The sequence below is a fragment of the Strix uralensis genome, chromosome 5, assembly GCF_047716275.1.
Source record: "Strix uralensis isolate ZFMK-TIS-50842 chromosome 5, bStrUra1, whole genome shotgun sequence".
Classification (NCBI taxonomy): domain Eukaryota; kingdom Metazoa; phylum Chordata; class Aves; order Strigiformes; family Strigidae; genus Strix; species Strix uralensis.
Genome location: NC_133976.1, coordinates 19,344,926 through 19,367,461, shown reverse-complemented (window position 1 = coordinate 19,367,461; position 22,536 = coordinate 19,344,926). Strand labels below are relative to the sequence as shown.

General features: G+C 38.3%; 1 protein-coding gene across 6 annotated transcripts in view; it reads right to left on the bottom strand.

Annotated features, from left to right (window-relative positions):
• Positions 1-422: 422 nt before the first annotated feature.
• TAFA5 (TAFA chemokine like family member 5) overlaps positions 423-22,536 on the bottom strand; it is a 458,203-nt gene continuing 436,089 nt past the window's right edge. For 4 of the 6 annotated variants that reach the window (XR_012629139.1, XR_012629142.1, XR_012629143.1 and 1 more), the window contains one exon: positions 423-2,627. Coding sequence is in view for 1 of the 6 variants with exons in the window: in XM_074870054.1 (XP_074726155.1) it covers positions 2,619-2,627 (9 nt within the window). In the remaining 5 variants the exon portion in view is untranslated. Of the gene's footprint in view, positions 2,628-4,041; positions 4,135-13,076; positions 13,134-22,536 lie in introns of all 6 variants that reach the window. The other 2 variants (XR_012629140.1, XR_012629141.1) reach the window with 2 other exon arrangements.

The following is a 22,536-nucleotide window of genomic DNA, read 5'->3' as shown; positions in this document are numbered from 1 at the left end:
CATTTAAAGAACTCAAAAACAAAGACATAAGCTTGCATATTCAGAACTGATTGGAAGGTATGATTTTAGATGTAAAGATTTTAGATGTCCATTCCTAGATCCTCTAGTGGGATCTGTTTTCCAGAAAACAAATGACCTGAATCTGATCAATAACTGAGCATACCAGAATGAAGGTACCCAAGACCTGGAAAGGAAAGGGTAAAACTTCAATTTCGAAACACAACCCATGTCCTTAATTTCCCCATTCCATTGCTAAGTCTTCCTCTCTGTGCCCCCAACTACTTATCAACTACTTATCATCTGGTGATATTCCTTTGGTGATGTCATGCTCAGGGAACAAAAGTCTCACTTATAAAAGGATTTTCTTTATTTTTCATAATTTAGCTGAACCAACACAAAACTGAATACTGTAAAGCAACAAAAATGATGTAACATCTTTAATTGTTCTGTGTTTACTAAATAAGGCTACTACACTCCCTTTAAAATAAATCAAAACAGAGTTGGTAGAGTGAGGGATCTGGCTCTTGAGGTCTACATGTACAGTAAATGTATTTACCATCATTTATTGCATGACATTTTAAACCTGACATTGGTCATTTATAGTGCAGTCAGTCCATAACACTTTTCAAGTGGCTGGGCTTTAATTGCTACTTTGACACTGGTCAAAATCCTAAGATTAAATAAGAATTTTGTATATATTTATTTTACTTGAAGACAGAATGATCTATAGTTCATGTTTCCTGCAATCTCTGCATTAAATAAGCCTCAGTAATAGAGCAGGCCTTAAAAAAATTTATGTAATCAACTTTTCATTTTTGTACCTTTCATCTATGGTCACTTGAACAATCTCTATATATTTTTCTTTAGTAGAATAGAACTAGCATAACACTAAAAGTTAATTGGAGTAGTAGGTAGTATACTTGAAACCATAATACATTTGCCAGGAAGAAATTAAGCTACCTTGTTGATTGCATCATACCAATATGTACCAAACTTACATACCGAAAGGTATAGTAAAAGGGAACAAGGTTTTGTTTGTTTCTCTGTTTTATCATAACTTCCCCCTCATCTATACTGTCTTTGCTAAATTTTCGCTAACCAATAATGCCAAAAAAGTGGGCTTTCTAATGATGAGGTAAAACACTGAAAATGGGATCAAGGAACAGGCTTCAAACTGACCCTTACATAAAAATAGGGGGAGAGAAAGAGAGAGACACAGCGAGAGAGAAAAAAAAAAGAAAAACAAACCTTGCTATGAAGACCAATGAGTAAAATATTTTACACTCTATTTTTATCAGTACATAAAGACAAAAAATAAAAATAAAATAAAAATAAAAAAAAGCCTTCCAACAGTGCAATGGTTGAATGCATTTATGTAATATAAACAACATTATTCTTTGCTTTTTCTACACAGTCCTCTCTGGTCATGCTTTACATCCAGAATGTCCCAATGGAAGAAAGCAAACGACACCAGTCACTTCAGAGACAACTGAAGTAATAAAACACAACTTAACTCTGAACCACTTGTCATGACTGTCAGAGTTATCACGTTAATTGTTAAATAGGATTTTCTACAAATATACAACATATAAAAACTGTTAAATATATAACTTTAGGCTTTTCAAAATACATTTAATGATCTCTTTCAAACAAGTGTTACTTTTGTTTTCTCTTTAATTTGCTTTCTGGTGCTAAATGGTGTATCAGATGAGACATAGGCCACAGATGACCAAACATGCTCTTTGCAAATACTGTATTATCCAACTTTAACTATCAAAAATGGAACTGTAGAAGAGGCATGTTTAACTGGTTAAAACTGAAAATGATTTTAGTACGAGAAAGTCAATCTAAGTACAGAGGAATAAAGGTGCCATGTAGACAGTTTGTGTTCTTTTTGTCCAAGTTTTTCAAACATAGGTCATTTTCTCTCAGTGCTCCATTATGTTCTCTCGAATGTGGCATTTCAAGAGCAGGTCTCTGAGTTAGTTTTTACTGCAGCTTTCCATAAAGATTTCTGCTGGACAACAGCATCTCAGCTTTGTGAAAGCTGGAACCATGTCCTTGTGGAGACCTCCTACAATTTAATGACATAACTCTGTTAACAGTAAGATTGTGTCCACTTTAAAATAGATTTTGCTCTTTGGTCTATTGTATATACTGAAAGTATAAGAAAATAAAAGCAATTCAGACAGTTTAGGGCACAAGAAGAGTTTCTCTTTTGCACCTCAGTGTCCTCCCATAGGCAAAACAGTCTTCTCTAAGGCTGATTGGGATGATACTCTTCATTGTAGCAGACTCTTCAGATTAAAACATGTAGGTAACAGCAAGTCCAGCAGTGGTGTATAACGCAGATGAAACGTTAACCATGAACATTTTTGTATTGCTAATGCCCAAGCATATCTCTTTTTCTATATTCCTTAGTCCAGTGATTCTTAGTATGGTAGAACAAACTTTAGCTCATAATGTAGAGGAATTATGCTGTCATTCATGAGATACAGAGAAACAGACAGTTGAGTTGATGACATATAAAGGATGATGATCCACAGCAGTGAAACTTGACTAAGTAGCTCACACAGAGCCTAAACCACTCCTACGAGGATTCTGTGTTGCTGCATTTGTCAGGAGACCTGTAAATCAAGAAGAACAAATGAGTCAGTGTCTTAATTTACAATCCTTGTTATCTTTGCTGTCCATTATTTTAAAATATACTGTACTGAGATTTTTCATGGAGACAGTTAAAGAATTAGAAGATACTAATTTTTCACAGCAAACATTTTCCCTTAGAAGCAACATATGAACAAACCTATATTTTTATTCATTATAAAAAATTAACACTTTAATCATTATTCCTAATAAAGTCATGAATATAAATGATAATTTACAATATCTTCAATGCCATCTACTTTCTATTAATCTCCATGCACTTTTTCATAAAAATAATATCACAGAATGTTCTTTTACCTGCGCTAAAGTTACATATAACAGTATCTAACAAACATGGTGATTAAATGACTATTACTTTTTACATATAACTTATGATGAAAAATGGATATGAAAGCCATGACCATTTATTAAAAATGCAAGAATATTTACACTGGAGGCTAAGTTTCCAATGAACACTAGAGTGCACCTAATTTAATCAATACTGCCCTCTAGCGATGCTTTTACAAGTGTAAATTAATGTAAATAATATTTATTAATAGTCAATTTAATCAGAAAATTATATTAGTTACACAGCAGAAAAAAACCCAAAAGAATGAAAATGGGCAAAGGACTGCCCAATTAATCTGTTTAAAAGAAAATGGAATGGAAGCAGTGGTTTGAAAGAGAAATAGAACCAAAGTTCACACTATTAAGGAAAACAAAAGTACTGGAAGACAGCACAAACACAAATGAGAAAGTAATGACTGATTTATACAACAAGAGGCCAGCTACTCATGCTCACCCAAAATATCTGTTTAGAAATTATTTCAAAATTATGCAGATACTGTAGAAGACAAAATGTTTTGAGGTGTATAAAGCATGATTGTTAAAAAAAAATGCTGTTTCAATGTTCAAACACTATCATCTACTTTGGCACTGTTCTGTCTCCAAATAATCAGAACTGTTATTAGTGACGGAAATACCATGCATAACTCCTGAAAATACTGAACAGTGAATGTGAAAGAGCAAAACAAATAAGAAAATCCAATTCACTTGGTTCAAGCTGTGTATTAAATTTAGAGTTTTTAACCTAACCCTCAGAGCAGTAAATGAAAGAAATACCTGCCACCAAATCAATTGAGTGACAGCTTGAAACATATGGATCTCTCTATATATGTATGTAGAAAGATAGATAGATAGATAGATAGATAGATAGATAGATAGATAGATAGATAGATAGATAGATGGATGGATGGATAGATGGATAGATGGATGGATGGATAGATAGATAGATAGATAGATAGATAGATAGATAGATAGATAGATAGATAGATGGATGAATACTTTCCTTAAAAGGCATAAAGTGTATGTCATATATTTCTGCTTTTGTCCTCTCACCTTTTCCAGGAAAAAACACCCCAGAAATCTTGCAAACAGCCTTTCCTTTTCGGACTAGTGATCAGATCTCCAAACCACATGGCCTCAGACAGGCTGAAGGCAAAAAACCTGGTTGATTATTGTTGTATATTCCCCTTTTTTAATATACATACAGCAAAAGAAATTATTTTAAAGTTTTGCTTCTATTAATTGTTCTGTTTCCCCTTTATACTCTTTCTTGGGGTTTCTGCTATGCCCCCTATTTTTCTTCCCATTAGAAAAAAACACAACTTTTAAGGTAGTAATACTTTTTAGGCAGAGAGACACAAAGCAAAAGACTTATGGTTTATTAGGTCTGGAAGTAAATTACTATTGTGTTAAGAATTAGGATGACTTAGCTCCATCTTTCCTGAATTAGGCTGGAATGGCCCAAAGCTAAAAGCAACAGCGTAAACTGCTGATGGACTGTGTGTTAGGTGTTTACATAATGTACTTCTCTACCATGTTGGTCCCAGGATGGAGAGAGAATTCAGGTACAACCACATTCATTTGCAGATACCTGCTGCTTTGTCATTTTATAGATGTAAAAGCTTCCTTCCTGACTTGCTATACCTGTCTCCACTTTGCACATCCCTGCTGCGTGAATATGGTATCAACACTTTAAAAGAAGGAGAGAAGAAGGGAGACAATTATGCATTTAAAAAATGCTGAGGCAGGGCAGAGAGCAGGCTTGAAAGAAAATTATGACAGGAAGAAGGACAGATTAGAGAACAGGAGGTGAATTTACAACTTTGGACAATGACAGGAGAAAATGGAATGAGAGGGGGAAAAAAAGGCATAGGTTAGTCAGGGAAGTTTAAACATCATTTATTAATGACGGCAGAAAAAAGAAGATAGGTAATAGGAACAACAGATAAAAAGCAGAGAGAGGATAGGAGAGAGCATGAAGAGTCTAGAGAAGAGGAAGAGAATGAACACCCACCATCCCGCCTCCTGGTTTTTTTTTTTTTTTTCCTTTTCATTCCTCATTACAGGTAAATTAACTATTCCCCAGAAAACCAGACACAACAAGCAGGAGAAAAGAGGGATTCTCAAATTCACCATAAGAAGGACTTGTTTACTATTTATACTAGTAGTTCAAATCACAGAAAAGAATCATAGAATGATAGAATCATTTAGGTTGGAAAAGACCTTTAAGACCATTGAATCCAACTGTTAACATAACACTGCCAAGTCCACCACTAAACCATGTCCCTAAGTACCACATCTACATGTCTTTTAAATACTTCCAGGGATGGTGACTCAACCACTTCCCTGGGCAGCCTGTTCCAAGGCTTGATAACCCTTTCAGTGAAGAAAGTTTTCCTAATATCCAATCTAAACCTGCCTTAGTGCAACTTGAGGCCATTTCCTTTCGACCTATCACTTGTTACTTGGGAGAAGAGACCGACACCCACCTTGCTACAAACTCCTTTCAGGTAGTTGTAGAGGGCGATGAGGTCTCCCCTCAGTTTCCTCTTCTCCAGACTAAACAACCCCAGTTCCCTCAGCCGCTCCTCATAAGACTTGTGCTCTGGACCCTTCACCAGCTTCATTGCTCTTCTTTGGACACGCTCCAGCACCTCAATGTCTTTCTTGTAGTGAGAGGTCTAAACCTGAACACAGTATTTGAGGTGCAGCCCCACCAGTGCCGAGTACTGGGGTAAGATCACTTTCCTAGTCCTGATGGCCACACTATTGCTGATACAAGCCAGGATGCTATTGGCTGCCTTGGCCACCTGGGCACACTGCTGGCTCATATCCAGCCAGCTGTCAACCAACACCCACAGGTCCCTTTCCAGCAGGCATCTTTCCAGACACTCTTCTCCAAGCCTGTAGCATTGCATGGGGTTGCTGTGACCTAAGTGTAGGACCTGGCACTCAGCCTTGTTGAACCTCATACAACTGGACTTGGCCCATCGATCCAGCCTGTCCAGATTGCTCTTTAGAGCCTTCCTACTCTTGAGCAGATCAAAACTCTCACCAGCTTGTCTTTCAGCACATGGGGAAAGCCTGTTCCTACACCGTTAAGATTTCTTCCTTGAAGAATGTCCAGCTTCCTGGACTCCTTTGCCCTTCAGGACTGCCCCCCAAGGAGTCTGTCAACCAGGCTCTTAAACAGGCCAGAAGTCCAAGGTGGCAGTTCTGCTGACCCCTCTCCTTACTTCTGGAACTGAAAACCATGAAAAGTACCACATCCCTGACAGGCAGGTTTAAAGGAAAATGATGCTCTTGATGACTGTTTGGCAGTAATTTCTAGAATATGAACTAGGTCAATAGATTACAATAAAAACTGTAAATTAGATAACTACATACACACAACTTCTTTAAAGCTTGGGAAAGGTGTGTTGGCAAGTCACCTTGAGAAGATGGGAATATGTGGTGCTTTGCTGACTTAGACAGGCTTTCCACCAAAACAAACCCACCCAAAAATCTCTGTCTCTTTCAGTGTAAGATCTAGGTTTGGATTTGCTGACAAAACGTTTTTTGCATCACAAGCAAGAAAATTGAGCCAGGCTTACTGTAACTGGCAAATATTTTCAGAGTTAGGACTGAGTTTCAAGTATGTCTGGTCTGACCTTTTATTTTAAATGGAATCCACATAAATACCAACAATTCCATATCAAGCCTGATAAAGCTTTAGCAGTTTCATCTTGTTTCCACACTGTATTTTTAGAATAAAAATACAAGTCAGATTAAACCACAGTCGTTATTTTTGCTACAGTAGCCAACTGCTTTTACATGACTGCTTGATGAAGTTATATTGGCACTCTGATGACAACTCTGAATTATCTATCATGTTTCCAGTACTGATTTCCGGAAATTTTCTGGATGCCTACAAAGTAATTGGTCATATTAAAGAGGTTTCAGTGTTGCCTAACAGCTGAACTACTTGTCTAAACTGTGTATTTTACACATTCAATTACAGTCTTAAAGATGTCTCTGTGAGTTTTAGGATTCCGTATAGCACCCATCCATGTAAATGGTTTTTGGTTTTGTTTTTGGTTTTGGTTTTTTTTTGCACAAAGATAATTCACAGAGATGGCTGTAGGTTGGGTCAGTCTCTGTCTCACAAATCTACTCATAATGGAAACAGTTCCAAACCTTTTACCGACTGACTGCAAGTCAGATAAACAGCATGTCTTTCCCCTCTGCTTCTGCAGCTGTCTGTTCTAGGTCCCTGAATAACTAAGCATGTATAATGCAGAAAGAAATACATAAAAGCATTAAAATGCCCAAGAAAACCTTTATACTTGCAAGATACCTCATGCTTTACAGGAATAAAAATGTAAATTTCTGGTGATGATGTAAGCAGTAGCAATGACCTGTTGAGTTTATGAGAATTCTCATAGACCCTCTGGAAAATCTATTGCTTTCCTCCCTTCCTCTCCCTTTCTTCATGCTGTTCATATATGCAAATTGAACTGTTTAGTCTTCAGAAAAAGACAAGTTAACCTAACTTTAAAGCATTTGTGGCTATTAGGAATAAGAAAAAAGCATCGAAGCTACTATACTTTGTAGTGCTGTATTCTGTCTCACTGAGCTAGTCATGAGAAGGACATCTTCAGAGTTCAAGCTGTAATACCTGCAGAACTAGAAATAATAAGATTTGTCAAATTCAGTGTCTGTGCTTGTGGGTGAATGTTTATAAAAAGCATCCTAATGTATTTGGCAGTGTATACACAGGTATACATTCCTGTGTTGCACTCCACCAAAGCAGTATTCATGAGTTACTGATAGCAGAATCCAATTACTAGCCACCTTCTAGGAGAAGATTTTTTGAACTTACAAGATCTTGTAATGTGCTGAGTCAGATCATACACACCCAACTTCTACTGAATTGCTCATTACTTCACAGCAATACTTGTGAAGGCAGTGGGACTGCTTTTATAATTAGATAATTCTTACAATGAATGAAAATGTTAGAACCAAGTGTTGTAACCCAGCTGAAATATATTTGACCCTGGGTCATGTAGATGACCAGTGTTTAAGAGCTCAGCCTTAGGCATATATAATAATGCGAGCTTGCTTTGCAGCATCTAAACATATGCTAAGGAAAAGCAATGGAGGTGGTAGAAGAGACAGCAGCAAGAATATCTGTGTTCAGAACATTCAAAGCCCTTGAGCACAAAGGTGATCATGGGGGATTTTTGGCTGGAGTTGCATTTAGAGCTGTCACAGATAACAAAAGAGCCAGGTAGATCTCATTCTTTGCCCTGTGAAAGTCTAAAGCCAGCTCCTTGAAGCAACATGGATAGAAAGAGGAAATGTTGAAGAGGATCACACATCTTGAAAGGTGTAACAATGCAAAACAGTGAGTTTTCATCTCTCGTGTGCTGGGTAAAAAACAAACACACTTAAAATAACTCTAGCTAAAGGCCTTGAGCAAGTAACCCGATTATATCTGATTCCTTTTTGCGCTTTCAAAATGGTTAGAAGCGTGTACATATATGAAGCTTAGTAGCAGGTAAAACTAAGAAAGATTTATAAGTGGCATGGAATAGTAAACTTGAAAAATGTCTATTTCTCTGCCTCTCTTTTACTCTTCAAACAAAAGCAACTGCAATATTAGCATGATTGAAAGTGTGTAAGAATAGCCAGGGGCTTTCCTCAGGGTACTGAAAAAATTATCTGGATTTACTATTCCTGAGACTTTTCTCTAAGGTAGGAGACAGGTTCAGATTAAATTGCCAATGCATCTAAGAATCTATTTTTATTTAAATGCAGTAACTTAATGTATGCTGAATTCTGAATATTCATACCTATATACCTATACTCAAAGCATACTCTTCATAGATTAACAAATCTTAACAAAACATAACCTTAATTACATTAAGCCTTCTTGTAAAAAAGTGCCTTAAATATTTCTGTGTGCTAATAAAAATCTATTAAATATAATGATCTTCCATAAAATAATGCTTGTATTGCCACAACAGAAGAATATCTCATGAAGAGGGTGATGTAAGTTTTAATTACAAAGTTTAAAAAACAGTCTTGCCTATTCTTAAATATTACTAGTCTACTTAATGGAAAAAAAGGGAAAAAACCCCAATAATCCACATCAGCCAGCACTGAAGTCCACAGACAAATCAAAACTATTACTTTTTCTTCTCTAATTAGAAGAGAAGATTGTTCAGGGGCATCTGTGAGTGACATCTGATTGATAGGCAGCTGGTCTGGAGCAAGGTTAGTATCACACTCACAATAAAAATTGGAACAGTGATTTCCTAAGACTGATTGTGAAAATAGTTAAACTTAAATGAATAATACGTTGAAAAGGCAACATGCTTTTAGATGGAATATTTAGGATATTTCATCCATTAAAAGAGATAATTCTGACTTACAAAGCATGAGCTTTAAATAAGAAGTTCAAATGCCAGTGAGGAACTGAATAGTCAGTGTTCACCAGCAAGATACTACGTCTGCTTTATGTATTCCATCTGACAATTTATTGCTTAAGAAAGCAGTCATGTTTTGCATCATTCCAGAAAGCAATGTAGCACAGTAGATGACTTCTAACAAGAAATTCTGATAAATATTTAGTGCATAGGAAATAAATCTTAGTACTTAAAATTACTCTGCTTAGCCTTTGTCTAAGACTTGAGCGGAAAGCAGTAAATGGACAAGTGTGAGGAGTGGAAGTAGAGGAGGAATATACATATGTAAATCAGGTATGAAGAATGCAGGAAGATTTTTATTCTCCTATATCCCTGTTTGAAAACCAAAGTAAGGACATACACAGCATTCTTCTGCAGAAATAACATACAGACATCCACTGCAAACAGAAAAGCAAGTGCGGTCTTCAGCAAAGCTCAAATGTATGTGGACACATAAATAGAAGAAATCCCACCACTGCTCTTAGTCCTTAGACCCACTGCAAATAAGGGCACATTTTCTAAAGGTAAAATTTTCTAAAACGGAATTGTTCTTAGGCAATCCTCTAATATGTACATGGAAAAAGGATATTGGGTCAGGAGTTAGCTGGTCTCATTGAAAGAGCTTTAAACTAGATTTGAAGGGGGAAGGGGACAAAACTGGAACTCCCAGACATAAGACCCAGGGTAGATTACCAGAGTTTGTGGGCTGTTGTGTCAGCGATGACCCTCACCCTATCGTCTCAGTGGAGGCAAGGGATGGAGACATGCAGCACATCAAAGATGCAAGGGACATTGATGGATCAGTAACCTGTGAAAGGTCAGGCCAGACTTAGGACCTCTAAATGCGAAAAGGTGCTGGGGACATCAGCCCATGTGAAGTGCATCTGTACCAATGCACACAGCATGGGTAACAAACAGGAGGAGCTTGAAGCCATGATGCAACAGGAAAATTATGATGTAGTGGCTATTACAGAAACATGGTGGGATGTCTCCTATGACTGGAGTGCACCAATTGATGGCTACAAGCTCTTTAGGAGGGATAGACAAGGAAGGAGAGGCGGTGAGGTGGTGCTGTATGTTAGGGACTGTTATGATTGCTTCGAGCACAAGTGTAGTGAAGACAGGGTGAAGTGTCTTTGCATTAGAATCAGGGGAAAGGCCAACAGGGCAGATGTTGTAGTAGGAGTCTACTATAGGCCACCCAACCAGGACAGAGAGGGGGATGAAATATTCTATAGGCACTTAGGAGAAATCTCACAATCACTTGCCCTTGTTCTTGTGGGAGACTTTAACTTCCCAGACATCTGCTGGAAATACAACACAGCAGAGCAGGACCAGTCCCGGAGATTCCTGGAATGTGTGGCAGATAACTTCCTGACACAGCTGGTGAGTGAGCCGACCAGAGAAGGTGCCCTGCTGGACTTCCTCTTTGTGAACAGAGAAGGACTGGTGGATGATGTGGCGGTTGGAGGCCGACTAGGGCACAGCCATCATGAAATAATAGAGTTCTCTATTCTTAGGGAGGCCAGGAGAGGGGGCAGCAGAACTGCCATCCTGGACTTCCAAAGGGCTGACTTTGTCTTGTTTAGGCAACTGCTTGACAGAATCCCTTGGGAGATGGTCCTGAAGGGTATAGGGGTCCAGGAAGGCTGGACACTCTTTAAGAAGAAAGTCTTAATGGCACAGAAGCAGGCTGTCCCCAGGTGCTGTAAGAGAAGCCGGTGCCAGAGAAGACCACCCTGTCTGAACAGGGAGCTTTGGCTGTAACTCAGGGAGAAAAGGAGAGTTAACGGCCTTTGGAAGAAGGGGCTAGCCACTCACAGTGATTACAAAGACGCTGTGAGGCTATGCAGGGCAGAAATCAGGAGGTCTAAAGCCCAGCTAGAAATTAATCTGGCTTCAGCAATCAAGGATAACAAGAAATGTTTCCGTAAGTAGGTCAACAGCAAAAGAAAGACCAGGGAGAGCCTCCATCCCCTGCTAGATGTGGGAGGAAACATGGTAACAAGTGATGAGGAAAAGGCTGAGGTGAAGGCTCCGGGAGGAGTGGCTGGAAAGCTGCCTGGTGGAAAAGGACCTGGGGGTGTTGATTGATAGCCATGAGCAGCAGTGTGACCAGGTGGCCAAGAAGGCCAATGATATCCTGGCTTGTATCAGAAAAAGCATGGCCAGCAGGGACAGGGAAGTGATCTTACCCCTGGACTCGGCACTCGTGAGGCTGTACCTCGATTACTGTGTTCAGTTTTGGGCCCCTCACTACAAAAAGGACATTGAATTACTCGAGTGTGTCCAAAGAAGGGCAATGAAGCTGGTGAAGGGTCTGGAGCACATGTCGTACGAGGAGTGGCTAAGGGAACTGGGGTTGTTTAGTCTGGAGAAGAGGAGGCTGAGGGGAGACTTCATCGCCCTCTACAACTACCTGAAAGGAGGTTGCAGAGAACTGGAGATGAGTCTCTTTAACCAAGTAACAAGCAATAGGACAAGAGAGTATGGCCTCAAGTTGCACCAGGGAAGGTTTAGACTGGATATTAGGAAGTATTTCTTCACAGAATGGGTTGTTAGGTGTTGGAATGGGCTGCTCAGGGCAGTGGTGGAGTCCCCACGCCTGATGGTGTTTAAGAGTCGCGTTGACATAGCGCTTAGGGATGTGGTGTATTTGGGAACGGTCAGTATTAGGTTAATGGTTGGACTAGATAATCTTCAAGGTCTTTTCCAACCTAGATGATTCTGTGATTCTGTGAAAAAAGCATTTATCAGCAGAAATTAGTTCAGCTTTTTAAATCTTGATTCTGCTTACTTTCAGTGCACAAACAAAAATTCCCACCCTAACAGATTATTATATCCTTGTTAACAGGTTTCTGAGATTTAGTTCCTGGCCTCAAAGACACATAATAAAATTTGAAGAAACTTCCTGAAACACCTCACAACAGAAACAGTGAGATTCTTCAGGAAAGTGAAATACATACTCCTTAAAAGACAATGTTCCTGTCTTGTAAAAAACAAGGTTTTTTAGACTTCCTTCAATCCTTCTTTCAACCATAAACATTCTAAAAGGATAGTGAAAAATATAGTGACTTAACAAAATATTTTTTTCAAGATTTGGGGAGGATATTTCTCGACAGGGTAAGGGTAAAATTGACAGGAGTAGATGATTTGCATACAGCAATATATGATGATCCTCTGTTTAATGACAACATATCCATACACCTTACAGACTTTCAAGTGCTCTTGTAGATCCTTTCAGGAAATACTTTATGTTTCTTTTGTGATATTTTCTTATAATCCGAACTAAAATATCCTTTTGTACGCATATGCTCATCCTCCAGTTTTAAGTATTGCATGACTATGGCAAAGCTGGGAAGAATGAGACAGAGAATTTAAGGATCATTATCCCAACATAGCCAATTAAAACATTTTTAATCCCTTAGTGGCAAAGCAGACACCTAAATGAATTATACTGTGTAGCATTTTGATTAACAGTGCAAATATATTTAAACCTAACACAAACTAGGGATGCATACAATGCAGTAGTTCAAAAACCAACAAGTGTGTCACTGTCTACTGGAGGCAGAGTGCTCTGTACACTATGCAGCATATTGGATCTAAATTCTTTGGCAAGATCACCATTATTCTCCCTACCTCGTTTCTGTGATATTTTGGCAAGTAGTGCTGTGATGATCAGATTTCTGCAGTAGACTGCAAACAATCAACAAAAGAGGAAAAATAAACTGTGACAAATGTCAAGGAATTTTCTATAATTTACAATAAATTTTATACAAACAAAGGACAACTATATAAAAGCAGCTGCAATGCAACTTTTGGAGAGCAGGAGAGGAAGTGAATTTGATCTCTCAACGCACAAAGATATCAGTCTTGGAGAATCTTATCACCTTATCTAGTTTCATGTGCCTCTCTTTGAATTGGAGTGAATTCCCTACCTTGTTGTAACCTTTCTCAATCAGATTTTAGGGATTCCTAGCCCAGTATCTTTTCCATGACAGTCCTTCAACTCCCCATTACTATAATCTCCTTGGGTCGAATTCATAGATTATGAGACCTAAATGTAGGTATCTATATGTGATGATTAAGTGCGATCTCAGTCAGGGTCAACAAAATCTAGAGTTCAATTTTTCCTTAAACAAAGATGTTTAGTGCCTGTGGGACATCCTTGGACATTTCCCCTAATCTCCAGATACTGCTTCAAAAGGCCTTGTGTCATACATTTGCGCTCCTGAACACATCTTAGACTCTTGGAGCATCTATGCTGCCCTGGACACATATGTTCAGGGGACCGAGTTCTGCCTTTTTTCTCTTTTCTCAAGCTGAAGAGTCCCAAGCAGCTCCTGCTTGTGACTCAGTGTGCCTCATTCGGTCATGAGTGACCCACTAGACCCTACTCTAACTCCATATGCATCACTGCCGAAACCATATTCTTATGACCAAGCATCTCCTCTGTCTTGAGTCACACATATAACAGGTAAGAGGAACAAGATACCAATCTTGTGATCAGTCCCTGTGCCTAAGAAGTAAGCAATCACAGTTCGATTAGCTAAGGCTATGAGACAGCCCATGAAATATTTGTGTGGATCCATCCTTAAGAGAGAAATGTCATTACAGTGATCACACAGTCCTACTTCAGAAGGATGGGATCACAGATAAGCGTCTTATAACACTAAGCACATGTCATTACAAGTGTTATGAGAGCTTTCAATTTGTTTCTTAGAAAAATTTATCTGACCTTTGTTATCTTTCAAGCTTGTTTTCATATTATAAGAATGACAAATAGTAACATCAGACCCTGAGAATATTTCAGAAATGACTGAGCTATTTAAGAGGCACTTCTGGGTTAAATCAGAGTAAAATGCAGTTTTCCATTCCTCATTTGTTCCTACACTTGTAGGTGTAGAATGGACCTTGCTGGTTCATAAAACAGCTACTCAGATGAAATTCAATGAACTTGAGAAGCAAATAAGCTTCACGTGAAGTCAGGGATCAAGATACAGTATTGACAACATCATTAGTGAATCCAATGTGGTGGATAACACAGTACCTGTGGTGTTCATCACAGTACCATTTCTGAGTTCATAATCTAATGGAACAAACCAACTCCAGGAACCACTAACATGAAACTTGTTTTTTAATATAATATTATATAATTTAGGACTTTACTCTTTTCATTATGGTAAGATTTTTGCTGCTGAGAATTCACAGATTTCTTTTTCTCATCATAGATTTTCTCAGATTTGAAAAAATATACAAGAGATTTGAAAGACTTCAGCTGCTGGCAGTATCAAGCCCTTGATTCCTCTGATATGTCTGGGTTTGTGAGGGGGAGGTTCTCAAGACAGAAGGAAAAGATATCACCATATTTTAGCAGTTACAAGAAAGTACATCGAAGTTAAGGGGATAGGTCCTAAAATATTAACTATAGTCCAGATGGCATGAGTGGGTGAATCTTGAGAATGTTTTATGAGAAATCACACAAAACTCAGATGCTATAGAAACAAGAGACAAAACAGAAAAAGAGGAAAATGTATTACTGACTCTGCCAGACATGCTAGGCAACATTTCATAAATATCAGATGGAAGAAGTCATGATCAATCTTTCCTTTGAGGTCAGGAATTACATGCCGTTTAGAAGAGGACTAATGCACAAATGATATCATATGGTTTGATTTTCTGCTGTCAGGAGACCTGTATATTCTCTTCAGAATAGGTCTTGGTTTAGGCTATGAGTTTCTTGGAGATGTCACTGTATCAGGGTTAATTAACAAGGAATAGTTTGTGTTTCTCTGACATCAGCCCTTTTTTGCTAATTAAACAGAAATGGAAAAAAAAAAGAAGCAATTTTATTTATTTTTTTTTTTTTTTTAAAGTAGGAGAGGAAATCTGCTCTGTGTAGGAGACAATGTGGGTGTGTTCCACAGATTCTGTAAGATTCACAGGGACCACTGTGGGAATGACAACATAGGCAGGAAAGTGCTATTGAAAGACAGCCTTGCAAGGTACAAGCATAAAATTTGCCCCAGCAGTCACACCTGTTTGTAAAGTTTAGCTGCAACTCTCCTCTACACACAGTGATTAACTCTGTTCATAAAGTGTTTTATCACTGTTAGACTCAATAGGTGCAAGAATATATAAAAATTATTTGAATAATTTTGCTTAAAAAAAAGGTATTTGAGAAAGTTTAATTTTAAAGTGAATCAATTACCTTTTCATTTTGCATCACAGGAGTAGTACTGTGTAATAAGATATGCTATTATGAGTATATACTGTTAATTCTGACATTTATTACTTAAACAATTAGCATCACTTGCTAGTAAAAAGTGACTGGGATGTCATGTTTTTAGTGTCACTGTGTTATTTGTTTGTGCTGTGGTGGACCTATATAATACTGCTATCTGAAAAATAAAAACCTGGGCTCTAATAATTATTCCATTGACCTTTGGGCATCTAAAAGCCTAACAGGATTTTGTTAGTCAAGGACAAGTTTTATGGAACAATAGACATTTTGAGGTGGCAATACAGTTTTTTCAGCACATACTGCAACTATGAACAAATATCTTGGCTATCTTATTTAGGTGCCTTCAATTAGAATACATAAATCGTATCAAATGCTCTAAAAATGTATAGCCTGATAGTCTTTGAGGAAAAAATACAATTGTTTTTATCATGTAAATGAAATGAAACCTTACCTTTTGGAAGGACCTATATCTTTCCATTGATGATGGGAAGGCTAACAGCAACTAGGTTCCAAAGACATGTAACTGATAAGTGCCTTATATAGAGAAATGAATCTGGATGTCACCACTTTTTTGACATTTTAAAAAGTATGTTCCTTGGGGTTTTTTGGGTTTTTTTGTGGTTTTGGTTTTTTTAAATAAATGACTGTATGCTGTCCAACTTCTAAAGATAAGATGATGTTTTCATCTTCCTAGAAAAAGTTATTTCAAGCTAAGATATTAACAGGAAAACAGCTGTTTTTCTAATTAGTACATTTGATGCTTAGCTTCTTTCCATTACAGCACAGACAGGACACTTTGATCTAGATGTTTTAATGAGTGTTAAGTAGCATTAGGCCCTAAAAATTTAAAAATAAGACAATCACAAAATAAAATGTATGCCTAAAAATTGATTTGATCAATGCATCCTATTACGACACATCAGTAGGAATGAAACACATCATAATTGCTACTGAGATGCCATAAAACAATGTCATAAGAGTAACGAAAATGAGAAATAATGTGATACAATTAAAGAGTTTGTTTTGGATTCCAAAATTAAAAGTATTGAAATACTTCAGTGTCAAAAATAAGAGAAAATTCCAAGTTTTAACAAATACAATTAGCTATTGCTCTGATTATTTGTTGATCTAATATTTGGGTCAGGAGAGTTTGAAATTATTCCTGATTCTTTTCCCTTTCCTTTTAAAAGCACACTATCTGACTAAAAGGTAGGGGTGAGGAGGGTTCACTTATTTACAATATATGCCCTGTCAAGTCTTTACATTTACTCTGATAAAGTATGCTTAAATAACCTGTGGTACTTGTTCTTCATACAGACTTGCAAAATGCAGAACAGCTATATCAATGGGTAATAGAAGACCTTTTCACCACGATTTTGCATTTAAAGGTGTACTTATGTTGATTACACTAGTGTTCTTCTATAAATAGTAGAGTATCTGCATATTCTACCAATAAGCTCTGTTCCTGGGAATTTTCAGTCAAAATCTGGCGCTATGGTAAGTCAGAGCTCTGACATCTGGAACACTTTGAGCTGACTCCAGATGGTAAAAAAACCAAACCAAACCAAAACAAAAAAACTACCAATATTTGCCAGAAGTCATCTTTCTCAAAGATGGACAAGGAACCCATGGCCAAGCACATATAAACTGCAGTTGAGCACTTTCACATCAAAATTAACAAACAGGGTGACTTGAAAATGATCCTATCTTTCCTAGCAATGACACTGCTCTGCTCACTTGTGAAAGTTAAAGCCTCATACATAGTTTGATCTGAAATTAGTGCCAAGATTCATCAAAAGCTGTCAATTGCCATTTGCCATGCTAATTTGAGACATTCATGTCCTTAAATATAAGTATACTTTTTTGTTTTTCTGCAATCCTGCAGATTCTCCTGAGACCATTATAACTGGCTTATTTCCCAGACATCTCTGTAAAGGATATTCTGCTCATAGAAAATCTAACATATAGTGTCCTAAAGTGAAAAGTGTGGCAGAAACTCATTGGCAAGTTTGTGAGTTAGGGGAAAGAAGTGTTTCAATCTCAAGATAAGAAAGATAAACTGAACTCTTGGCTAATTCCTTAAGGCTTACAAAATGAAAAATAATTAAAATAAATGCTCTTTGGTCCTTTTGCCAAATAAATGTAATTATTTACTTGTTGATTAAATTTTTGCTGTTTAATATCTATAATAAAAAGCTTTTGATTTACATCTGATCTAGTGTATGAACAAAGACTGTAGATCTCACAACTCAATTCCTATCACAAATATATGGTCTGTTGTAATATCTAAAACATCAGCTAACAGCCATACTTTACCTTAAACATAGTCCATAGCTAACATCTATAAACTGAAAAGAAAGTTATTCACTGGGATTCTGAAGAGGGAATAAGGTGTACACTTCTGTAACACTTTGAATCACAGAAAGAGATAAGGGGACTAAGGAGATATTTAGGTGCAGTATCTGGAAGTGGTATGGCTGTCAGCATAGCAGAGTTATTAAATTTTATTACATCAGAGAAGCACTTAGGTGAATTGCTTGAGTGTACAGGTTCTGGTTAGTACTTCTCTGGTGGATGTCAGTGCAATGTCAACCTGTTCACAGATTCAAGTCTATTTTTATTCAGATGATCTGTAAAGAACTACTCAAGTAGTTTCTTCTTTTTTTTTCTTTTCTGTTTCTTTTTTTTTTTTTCTTTTTTTTCCCCTCCTTTTTTTTTTTTTTTTTTTTTTTTTTTTAAGGATCCCTTCAAAAGAACATCCTCTGTGCTGTGTTGCAATATCATGGTCTCCCTCCTCCCTGCAATGTTCCTGGCTGCACAGTGGTACATCTAAAACAAGAAAGATTTAGTGTTTGTTCTCCCTTACCTTAACTCTAGACTAGAGACAAAGTAGATTTCAATTCCTACACTGAAAAGAGAATAGAACACAAGTTTCTTTACTCATCGATAACTATTTTTAATTAGGTCTAACCATTAAGTCTAAGGATTCAGTTCATTCACCCCAGCATGCCTTGTGCAGATGCCTCAGTGTACTGAATGCTGATGGACCTGAACAGGCTCCAGTGATCATGAATGCTGCTTACTTTTCCTCACCAGGAACTGCAGCTCCTAGTAGCAACTACTTCACACAGGAATAAATTGCAGCATACCAGCCACTTCCCTGAAGAGAATCAATCTTCTACAATCTTCTGCCTTACATGTACTATGTGACAAAAGTCTGCACAGGTAGAGGTAGAGCAGAATACCCAACTTCTGATAAATTGACTCGGTAGAAGTTTGGGCAGCCCAAAGCCCGAGAGGTTCCCAGAGCTATTAGTCCTCAGGCAGTTAACCTGCAAAACGACATTCAGACTCCATGAAACCTCCTGGGGGATTTGATTCTGGCTTTGACTTTGAGTCCTCTGCAGTACTGTTAGAAAAAGGTGGCTGGTTCATTCTTCTCCTGCTCTGGTTTTTGAGGAACTTACCTTTGGATTCAGTGCTTTGTGTGGAAGCCCAGAGTACCAATATGCACTGGATCAGTGTCAATCCAGACTTAAGTGAGGGAATACGTACTTAGTGGATATCAAACATTTAGCTACAAGACAGGCACTAAATTGCTCGGTTTTGTCACAGTGGCTACACCTCTGGGTTTGTGCAGAAGTAAAATGATAATGCCTGTAAGCAACTTTACTGGGAAAAATAGATTGTTTATAAAATTACAAGGACCAAAGATACTAGGCAGGATATTTCTTGAACACAGCCTTGGATTTAAGCCTCACCAACAGAACAGGAACAGCATACACACAAATACATTGCACTAGAGGATTTAAGTAAAGCACGGTTCTGTTCAAGAAAGCCTATTTCCCTGTGTGCTGCCTCCGATAATCTGTTTCTATTAACATTTGTGCCTTAATCACCACACCAAATCTATTGAAAACCATTTTAAATACACATTCTGGACATCACAGTTAAAAAGCAGTGACCCCTGTATCAACCATGGACTATATTCCTCAGGAATTATGAAAAGGAAGTCAGAGTGAATAAAGCTTCATGGGTTCTAGTTCCCATGAGCCTAAATTGCTTTTGAAAATGATCCTGAACATTTTGAATGATGTAGCACAACAGAATATTTACTCAGTAAATATCACTCAGGTGTCTTCCAGTGTAAGTATGATAAATACAGCACCACAAGATTCAAGAGGAATGTCTACCCTAGGAACAAGGAATGCTGACAGGTTTTGCAAATGATGAAGAACCAGATATCCTACTGCACATCTTCATCCTCACCATCACACTCAATTCAGTCTCAACCTCCACATTGTCTGTGAAGGATGTCTCTGCAAACGATGTTTTTCACCAAGAATTAATTCAGGAGGTGACCTAGTTTTTTTTCCTTAACGAAGTTAACTTGATTTGGAATTGCTGAAGCACACAGAGAGTGGAAATCGGCAAAGCCATTTTGCAGATGTTTTTCATAGCAAAGCTACACTGTAGGCATGCAAGACTGACTGGATTGCCTAAGGTCAGACCAGCTCTCAAGGAGCTCAACCAGATGCTCTTGACAAGCTCTATAAGGTGTTCTGGAAACACTAAGATGGCACAAGAAAATGACAGAAACGTTCATAAATGTATCAGACCCTCTGAGGACTGCATTTATGACCTACTAATGTATAGTCTGTCTTATTGCTAGTATGATCTTGATATTTGTTAGATCTAAGAATAATATATTTTTGTAGCATTTGTTACGTATCACCTGTAGTAATGAAAAATGAGTAATTTAAATTACAAGGGAAAGGGACTGCAAAAAGAGGTGCTCACAACTTCTCACGGTAGTCATGTTCTGCCTTTTAAAACAATTACACTTTATAATTCCCCCAACATTTACTTCTTTCCCTTGGACTGGGTGTAGCATCTAAAACATCTTTTTTTGCAATGCAATTTTTAAACTGCTCAAGATAGCACAAGCTATGTGCTACTCCTGTGTGACATCTGCAGGCTGTCATACATCTCAGCTCCAAGCACAAGGAGACATAAATGGATGCTTTTTATCACATCTTACCTGTAACGAACACAAAAAATGGGTGGGAAGAGTAGAGCCTCAGCACAATCTCCTTCACCATCAACCGACAACGGGCTGTACTGCACAAAAGGAGACGAGCATTGCTCTGTCCCATACAGCTGCCTGAAGTAAAGTACTGCCTGTCTGTGGTACACTGCAGGGACTTGAGAAGGGGCTTGTATGTGGCACAGCGACTCTCAGAGCACCTTCCAGCTACACACAGCTTTCCCTGTCACCGAGGTCTATCTCATATGACGACACAGTCAATCTCCAATTTATTTCTAAAGCTAATTTGGGGCCCAGTACTGCCCACCACTTTAATGTCCCTGAAGTGAATGAAAGATTCCCTCTCAACAGGACAGACAGGAGTTGACTGAGAGACAAGCTATGATCCTGAAAAGCACCCTGACTCCAGCCACTGCATCAGCACACAGCAACTTCATAGCCTTGTTTTGATACAAGGGAAGTGTGGCAGGTGCACCCACCCAATAAAAACAGGGCTTCTTGGCTGCTGAAGTGTAGCAGCTCCTGGTTGCCTGTTCTGGAGGCTTCACAATAGTTGGGGCCTTTGGCCAATAGGAGCTGTTATTGACCACAGATCAGATTTGGCTTGGTATAAATGGAGTCCCCTGAGAAGCCATTTTGAGCTTGTCCCCTGGAGCAGCATGCTGCAGTTGAGGACTCTCCCCTTGGGTTGGGAAGCTGCCCAAGGAAACTCCTTGAGGTGACTTGGGGCAGGATGCTGCTGCCCTGAGCAGGTCCTTGACGTTGAGAGCCCTCACTCGTTAGGTGAGTGATACAGCATTTTGGGTTGTCATTAAACCCTAGGGAGTGGTGCTTTGTTCTGTGTTTTGGGTTGTTGTTAAACCCTAGGAAGTTGTTCTATTCTCTTCTCACAGACATTTGAACCTGTAATTTGTGGAGAGCTAGTCAATTGTGTTGACAATAAATTTTTAATTTTTGGTGGTTTGTTGTTTATTTGAGAGCCTCTGTAACAAATTGGTGTAGTTGGCAGGATGTTGATGGAGGAGTTATTACAGAAGTATAGTTGTGTCCCTTCTCCCCCAGATGTACAATGGGTGAAGGAGAGGTGGTTTGATCTAGTGGCAGTTGTGAGAAAGTTGGAACAAAGCTAGGGAAGTTGGTGGAATGGTGGAAGTGAAGGAAAAATGTGCACCATTTTAGGTGCCTGCTTGATTCAGGTGCAGGATTATTTTGTAGTAGTGGAGAAAGATAATTTAGAGGAGTGATTGAAAATTGATTGTTTGAAGACAGAATTCTTATGAGAAAGAAAGAGAAGGTGGTTATTAGAAAAAAAAAATGAAATTATGTTGGCATGAGCAAAAAAACCTCCTAGTGTTGTTCAGATTTGAAAGTTAATCATGAGTGTAGATATTGAGGAATGGGGTGGAGATATTTGGGGAGAGTCTAATGAAAGTAGCTTGGAGGAAATAGAGGAATTGGAGGAAAGAAATGTGCGACCTGTCATTAAAACAGAAAGGTATATGGGTCCACAAGGCGGGAACCCCCGAATCACTGTCCATACGACCCCCTGGGCAGGACCCGAGTTTACTGAACTTCAGGTTAAGTTTTTGCGTAAACCGGGTGAAACTGAAACTGAAACCGAGTATTTGTGGAGGGTTTCTTTAATGGGGGGGGATCGAATTCTGTTGAGTGATGATGAGGTGGGAGGTTTCTGGGGTCCTGGAGTGTTTTTAAGTGACGGACCAGTAGGTAACCAGTCGATAACATCTCGAGTGGCTTACTGGGCTGGGGGTGTGGACCTTAAGGAGAGGGGGGAACCCGTTACCATT